The sequence below is a fragment of the Nicotiana attenuata genome, unplaced genomic scaffold (assembly GCF_001879085.1).
Source record: "Nicotiana attenuata strain UT unplaced genomic scaffold, NIATTr2, whole genome shotgun sequence".
NCBI lineage: Eukaryota > Viridiplantae > Streptophyta > Magnoliopsida > Solanales > Solanaceae > Nicotiana > Nicotiana attenuata.
Genome location: NW_017673134.1, coordinates 84,397 through 93,090, shown reverse-complemented (window position 1 = coordinate 93,090; position 8,694 = coordinate 84,397). Strand labels below are relative to the sequence as shown.

Here is an 8,694-nt window from a genome sequence, read left to right as displayed (position 1 = left end):
CCCTCACCCCCCTGTTCGTCTTTTCCCCACCCCATCATATTTTTGTCTACCCCTCATGTTTCGGCTCTCCAACCCCCATGACTAAGAAGAAAAAGAAGAAGAAAATGGGAGCTATTGGGTCTTGTAAAAATCACAATTATTGACCTTTTGAAAAAGCTTGAAAATTTAATCGGGTCTTGTTGATTTTGGTATTCCATTACCTAGAAAATTAATTTGAATTCATGATTATTGTTGAGTAAAAGTTTACTAAAAATAAGCTGAAAACTTGGGGATTAATTTTGATAAAATTCAAAAAAACACCATTAACAAGTTTGAAGCTTTGGGTTTGAACTTGAATTTGAAATTTGTATAAGGATTTGTGATGGATATTGTTAAAACTTGTTAAAAATCGACAAAGAATTGAATCTATAGTTTGGAAAGAAGGTGCTTGTGGTGGAAGGGTTGGTGGTGGTGGAGAACATGATGGGGTTGGGAAGATGAGCAGGGGGGAGTTTTCTTTTTTCCCGATGTATGACACGTGTCAGATGCTGATTGGCGCGTGTAATTGGGATCTTTAAACAGATGTGGTCAAACACCGAAGTGGTGTGCAATTGACACACTTTTAAAAATTTTGGTGAGTAATATTACTCCCGCATTAAACAGGTGTGTAAGAGGAATTTGGGTACAAGATCGATGGCTAAAATATGTATTTTGCCATTTCTAGAATGATTCATGTATAAATCTACTTTTCTTGTTGATTCTCCGCCAAATCACGAACTTGCAGCAATTGTTTCTAAATTTTACCATATAAGTAGAATCAGCGAAAAATTGGGGGACAACTTGCAGCAACTTGTAGCACTAAAGACAAATTGGGGGAGAAAGATCAAAATTAGATGACGGAAGAATTAGAAAATCTCATGACTTTATCTAAATAAGATAATTGTCCTGATTAAACTCCGTTGCCGAATAAAAAAGCTAGAAAATACTCGTTTTTCAAAAATTAGCCTATTATTTTTGGGCTACAGATTTGTAAAGTTATGACAGGGCTATTATGTTGCAAGTTAGAAGTGTGAGTTGTATTTATGTGAAATTATATATGATAAATATGGAAACTAACCAATTATCACAGGTTAAAACTTCACCAATAATATAATTTTTTTTTTTTACAATTTCCATATATAATTAGAATCCTAGTATAAGTAAAATACTGCTAAAAAGGCTCTTTTGTCGCCGAGTTAAACTAGTCGACTTCCTTGTCCGACAAGGACCAGACAATGTTTTTTGGGTAATAACTTGCACATCACCCAATTCTATATCTATATATTCTCGTAGTAAACATATACGCCTTCAAAATTTATGTTGTTAAAGGAAAAACAACATGGGAACTTCATTGACCGAAGTAGGCTCCAGGCTTGCTGGAATAATGTTTATATGGGGCACAATTCAACAACTCTTCCCTCAAATACTCCGTAGGCGAATCGAAACCTTCTGGAATCGACTTGATAATTACTTCTACCCTTATGTAGAAATCACCATTGATGAATTCTCCAGTGATAAAAACAATGAAATTTACAGCCATGTCAACAATTATTTGAGTACGAAGTCTATAAGCAATGATGCTAAACATCTCAAAGCAGAAAAGTTCAAGAACATCAAGTCTTGTGCTGTTATATTGGATGAAGGAGAATCAACCATTGATGAGTTTCAAGGTGCGAAACTTTGTTGGCGCTTTCATAAGGAAACATTCAGGGATGATTCTCAAGGGCGTAATTCCCTTCCAATTGAGAAGAAAAGTTACAGTTTAACGTTCAATCAACAATATCGAGAAATTGTCACAGAAAAATACTTGAAGCATGTGACGGAAGAAGGTAAGGCGATTGAATTCAAAAACAAGAAACAGAGGATTTACTGTAATAACAATAGTGAGGATGATTATTATACACGTTGGTATGGTTTGTGGAAGCACATTAATTTCGAGCATCCTGCAACTTTTGATACTTTGGCTATGGACCCTAAGAAGAAAGAGGAAATAAAAAACGATCTCGTTGCTTTTAGTGAGGGGAAGAATTTTTATTCTAGTGTGGGCAAGGCGTGGAAGCGCGGATATCTTCTTTACGGTCCACCAGGAACGGGGAAATCAACTATCATTGCAGCTATTGCGAATTTCTTGAACTATGATATTTATGATCTTGAGCTTACCTCAGTTAAAGATAACTTAGGTCTTAAGAAGTTGCTTATGGAAACAACAAGCAAGTCTATTATTGTCGTTGAAGATATTGATTGCTCCGTTGATTTGACAGGCAAGAGAAAGAAGAAAAAGAAAGAAGAAAAAGATAATGAATCGGATTCGGATTCAGATTCGGACTCAGACTCAGACTCTGATAGCGAAAAGAAGAAATCCAAGAAACTTACACTTTCAGGGCTGTTGAATTGCATTGATGGAATATGGTCAGCTTGTGGTCAAGAAAGAATCACTATATTTACAACTAATTATAAGGAAAAACTTGATCCAGCTCTGATACGTAGAGGACGGATGGATATGCACATCGAGATGTCGTATTGCAGATTTGAAGCATTCAAAGTGTTGGCTAAGAATTACTTGAGAATTGAAACTCACGATTTATTTGAAGAGATTCAAAGATTACTAGAAGAAGTAAACATGAGTCCTTGTGATGTGGCTGAACACTTGATACTAAAGAATGCTGCAGGAGGGCCTGAGATTTGCTTGAATAACTTAATTCAGGCTCTGAAAGAGGCCAAGGAAGACTATATTACACTTTTACATCCTTCATTACTTATCCATGATTTCAAAGGTTAGTTTGGTGGTCTGAATTAAATTATCAATATTCTTGAATCTTGAGCAAAAGTATTACTGAAAGTATAAAGAACCTTTTTGTAGTTTCCGGGAGAATCGGTTATTTAGCTTATAAGGCCTTCTAATGAGGAAAATCATGAGAATTGAATTGGAACGAAATGAAGTACTTAACAATGAGAATTGTTTACCCTAAAAAAAACGGATAACAATTAAATTTATAAGTGATTTTAAGGATATGCGGATTAATTCAATACAAATGATTAATAGCGTTAGATTAAATAAATAAAAGATGTAATAAATTTCCAAATCAATAGCGGGAGTGATCCGGACTCAGTCATAGCTTATGTTTGTCTTCAGTCTGGGGCTCACAATAATAGAGAACTTGATGAACAAAAGTAAGAACATAGAAAAATAATGGTATATTGCCTTGATATGCGTGTTTTAAAAGTGTCTAATGAATAGTCAGATCCCCTTTATATAGTAAAAGAGTTTACCCTAAGTACAATTCTAAAAAAGGTAAAAATCTTCTGTTTTCCTAATCACTAATTTTCCGGCGATACGTCTGAGATTCATGTCATGATATCCGGTCAAGTACGGACATCACGACCCTTTGTTAGTCATGCGCAACAGTTTAGTAATGCTTTTCGAAGCCTCGATCCTTAAATCGGATATGACCCCGATATCCCCGAGGGTAGGTGTTTTGCCCGAGCCCCAATACGAGGGTCTATTCGCTTTGACTTCGATATACTACGGTCATGCTTCTGCTCCGTTTGGCTCACCGAGAAGTCAGGTCATGCAGTGGGCTCGGTTTCACCTGTATACAGATAGTCCCCTCGTTTTTTAGAGAGTAGGCTTGCCGAAATAATGGAAAACGACAGATGACTCCGGTTCCTTCCTTCGTACATTACGACGAGGAGCCGAAACATCCCATCAATCGCATTGTTGTGACTTCGGACGCTTGTCACTCACCAGCAGGTTGTCTCCCAATGCGAAGCGTCGGCTGTTTCTCTATAAAAGCCTCCTTCCTTTGTCCTTTTTCTGCTTTCCGATCAGACCGCTATCTTTGAGCCTGCCAACCATCATCAAAACCTTCTTCAAATCTTCATATCTTCTTCCTTGTTCTTCAATCTTCATAACAAGTTTTAGATTTCTGCCCAAAATTTCTTCAAATCTTCACACCCTGTGCTTTATCTTAAAAACCCATTTTTCCAAACTTTGTGTTTATTTTTCAAATTTTCAAACACTCCCTCAAATGATAATGGGAAAATATCAAAAACCGTTCCTCAACAAGTTGCCCCTTCGTCTTCTCAACCGGCCACTAGTACTGAAGCGGTTGCCCCCGAGGTGGTGACGCTCGAAACGGCATCCCTTGTTGTGGCTGCTAACGAAGGGGCCGCCAAGCCTCCTTCGTTGGCGTTCATTCCCGAGGGCTGCTCAATTGCAAAAGACTTCAAAGTCGAGAAGCCTCTGCACAAACAGGACCGGGGCGAAGGAGTCTTGAGATATATAAGTTATGTGATTGATAAGTAGGGATTTTAACCTATTATTTGCTCTCTTTTACTTGTGTTTAGGCCAAAAAGGTTTGAAGGTATTCCCGGAAATTAATGAAATGTGCTTGCCTGCAGAAATTGTTTAAAATGAGCCAAAGGAATCAAAACCAGCTCACAAAGGAGTCAAAAGTTGAACAAAACAAAGACCAGACAAAGAAACCTGAAGCGCGGACTGTACCAATATTGTGCTGCCGCAAAATTCATGGTGCAACCGTGATCATAATTACACGGACCGCGATGACTTAGATTCAGAGAGCTGACAACTTGAACAAAAGAGAATGGCTCGGACCGCACCAAAATTGTGCGGCCGTGGAAGTCCCTTGTGCGTCTGCGATTGAAATTGTGCGGTCTGCAAATGAAGAATCAGAGAGTTGATTTCAAGCCAAACTCAAGCACGTGCGGAGCGCATCACTTTTATGCGGCCGCATAATCTGGAGCGCGGCCGCACTTGGAATTATGCAGTCTATGAAAGTCCAGCTCAACCTAGATCCAAAGGAGAAAAATGCGGACCGCATCAGAATTATGCGGTCGCAAAAGCAAGAGTGCGGCCGCACAACCTCTGCAGGGGCAATTTTGTCAGATATTTTTAGCTAAGTATAAATAGAAATTTTTGTCATTTTTAGGTTATGTTATGTTTTGTATGAGCACGTGAGACGGCTGAGTATTCTGTTTTTGGAATTTTTGTACTAGATTCATCTCTTAACATTAGATTTTCATTCCATAAATTAATATTATGGATTTTATCTTCATTTCATCTTTAATTTATGTTATTTCCATGAGTAGCTAAACCCATATCTAGGGTTGTGACCCAACCCTAGTGTGGGTATTCAATGGGTATTTGATTTTAGGGCTTGAATGTGAATGGGTTAGTGATATTTAGCCTAGTTCTTGCTAGAACTATAGAATTAATGGTTGCAAACATTGATTCATGCCTTTATGACCTAGTCTCTACTTGAGAAAGAGGGACTAAGTCTAGGACAACTAGGCTAACAAGGAATTGGGGTGAACTCAAGAAATTAATAGCCCCAATTAAAGGGTTAAACCTAGAGATAGTAATACCTAACTTGAGCCGATATCACTTGATTTGTATGAATACCCATTTAGACTTGAAAAAGCCAAATTGAGCAAAATCACTCAAACTACCGAGAGGTATAGAGTGAGTACCCGGGTGTGATAGCTATATTACGATCCAAACCAATCAAGTTTGCCCTAGATTTTAATACTCGTTAGATATCCACCTAGGTATAAGTCACGACCCTAGTCTTTTTAAACACTCAACAAAAATATTGTCCTTAGTTTCAATCATTGCAATCTTTAGAGTAAAGTTAGAAGTAGAAATCAAACCCAAACTTGTGGAAGTATAATTAGACTCAAAGCCCGCATCTAGCTTAGATATAAACCTAATTCTAATTATTAACTCCCTATGCATTCGATCCCGACCTAGTTGGGTTAAAACTGCATCGACCACCCTCACTACTCAATAGTAGTGTAGGCTCGGACCCGATCAATTTTTGGCGCCATCGCCAGGGACTTTGACGGTTTTAGATATGTATCTAAGTATTTGTGTGTTTTGTGTTTCTTTCCTTCCATTTTTCTAATTTTTTGTGTGAATTGCTTTTAGGTACCAAATGACTCTTAACAACGAAGCCCTCAGGAATATACCATTGGCGGAGGAGGTATATGACGAACATGTGGATGAGGTCCATATTGAACCTCAAGTACCAAGGAGAGGCCGCCAGCCTAATGACAACATCCCAAACCCTCCCCCACCTCCTCCAAGGGCAGCCCACCGGGTGTTCCCCAACAAAGGCTATGCAAGTGCAATCGTCCCGCCCCGGATTAGGGCAGGCAACTTTCAAATAGCCAATGTCATGCTTACACTGTTGGAACAGAGGGGTTTCTTCATCGGAGCTCCACAAAAAAATGCTTATAAGCATCTCAAAGGTTTTGTTGACATGTGCTGGGGGAGCAAGCAGACTAATGTCTCCGAGGATGCATTGAGGTTAAGGATTTTCCCATTTTCTCTAAGGGGGAAGGCTTTGGATTGGCTAGAGAGGTTACCCAACCATTCCATACACATTTGGGATGAGTTGGCCGAGAAGCTCATCGCAAAGTTCTTTTCTCCGAGACATATGGCAACGCTAAGAGATGAGATCCTTGGTTTTAAACAAGAGACAAATAAACCGTTACATGAGATTTGGGAGAGGTACCGACCAATGGTCAAAGAGTGCCCAAACAACGATATGACTGAGGCCATGATCCAAAAGACCTTCTACAGGAGGATCAACACAACAAACCAATGTGTGGTTACCCAACTCACCAGGGGGAACTTCATGAACACGCCATATGCCGAAGCTTATGAAATACTTGATGAGATGGCGGATACCTCTTCGGCGTGGCAAAGTAGAACCAATGTGCCACAAGGTGACCCTAATGTTATTCACCTACACAAGGGGCTACATGACCACGACAAAGCTATAGCCGAGTTGACAACTACCATGAACCAATTGGCCAAAGCTTAGCTTCAACAAGTTCAAGGGCCAAAACAAGTGAATGCCATGGAAGGAGTGAACATGATGGTCAACAAGAGAAGGCAACGAGGTCAACAAATTCAAAACAATCCGAATCAATTTGAGAAAAGTGGTAGTGGGTACAATCAAGATGATTCATATGATGATCAAAGTGAAGAGGTTCAATATGTCAACAATTATCAAGGTCAACGGAGCAATGCTCCGAATCAACATAGTGGAGATCACAGGGCAACCAAGGAAATTGGGGCGATCAAGGTCAACAAGGAAATTGGAATAGTGGCAACAACAACAACCAAGGAAATTGGGGGAACAACAACAATCAAAATTGGGGTAATCAAGGAAATCAAGGCAATTGGGGTGCAACAATAATAGTAATTGGGGAGGCAATAATAGTCAAGGACCGGAACAACAATAATTAAGAAAATCAGGGGTTGGGCTTTCAGAGGCCCCCAATGTATCCACAACCAAACAACCCGCCTCCATATCCTCATAAGGTCCTAGTTCTTCCAACAATGAGATGAGACGGATTGAAAATATGTTCAAGCAGATGATGGAGAACCATGTAATAGTCGCTTTCTGACATGATGGTCTTAGACTGCAAAGGGAAGAATATCTCAAGCTACTATCCCCGTGAGAGGCTAATCACCCACTCTGCCACTGTGTCTTAGGAAATTGAAGCAAATGCCAGCATGAGACCCCAAAAAAAAGGGAAAATAGCAAAGACAATAAAAAAAACGATTAGGCAGGGAAGCTTCCATCTTATGCAGTCATATAAAGGTTAGGAAAGAAATCTATCTCAAATTCAAAAGAAAATCAATATGGAATATCAAGAAAAGAGCATTCTTACATTCCCATAAAGGGTCTCAATCCAAAAATAGAGCAACAGCTCAAATTTAAAACTACTTCAAGGAAAAACGCCAGAACATTTAAAAGTGAGAGCAAGCTAATTGGTGTACTTAATTTAAGTCTATCAGTCTTGCAAAAACAACCCCTCAAATTCCCCCATTGTCAAAAGCAGAAAGGTCACTTCATCAAATTTGAATTAGAAAACTCATCTTTCTATCTTTGCACAATTTAACTGTGTTCTATTTTCCCAGATTTTAAGTTCTTAGTTAACAGCTTTTGACAAACTATGTATACACAAGTACAAGAAAGATAGAGCTCAAAAATACAAATAATTCAAATAACAATCTTACCAGCTATAAGGCAACAAAAAGTTCTCTATATTTAACAGAAAAAGGCCAAACAGGTCACCAAGGTGTCAAAAACTTGAATATGCCAACACATTTCGAAAGAACAGACTGTTACCCCATTAAATATGGATGACAACTCTGAAGATGTTTGCAGTGCTGGAATAGGATACCGCAGCATCAAAGAAAGTCCTTGAAGACTCCTAGATGGGTTGAGAGTAGAATTCAGAAGAAAATGTAAAAACGAAACAGAGTACTCCTCTATAATAGCATTATAATGCAGAATCTTATGGAGCAGTACCATCAAAGTTAGAAATTACCAACAGTAAATGGAAGTAACACAAACACTGATAATATATAATAGAAGACTAGTCAGTACCACATGTCCAGTACAACGTAATAAAGCTAATATATCGATGAAAATTAGGCACACACCTCAATGTCCACAAAAGACCTTCATAACTATGCTCCATGTTTGCATCATTTATTATCCTGAAAAGAAAACAAAGAGTGCCAGATCCGCAGTTTAAACAAACTCATATACAGGATCGAAAAGCAAAGATTTATAAAACAATAACAGGGAGGTAGCCATGAAGAAATTACTAGATGCTCTTACAGGACACAATATC

General features: G+C 38.7%; 1 protein-coding gene across 1 annotated transcript; it reads left to right on the top strand.

Moving 5' to 3' along the window:
• The first annotated feature begins 1,357 nt into the window (after nt 1-1,357).
• On the top strand, nt 1,358-8,306 carry LOC109215533 (AAA-ATPase At3g28580-like). Its single transcript, XM_019379612.1, has 5 exons — nt 1,358-2,792; nt 4,086-4,309; nt 4,420-4,529; nt 5,966-6,346; nt 8,234-8,306. Exons 1-5 carry the CDS (start codon nt 1,358-1,360, stop codon nt 8,304-8,306), a joined length of 2,223 nt encoding a protein of 740 aa, XP_019235157.1.
• Nucleotides 8,307-8,694: the final 388 nt, after the last annotated feature.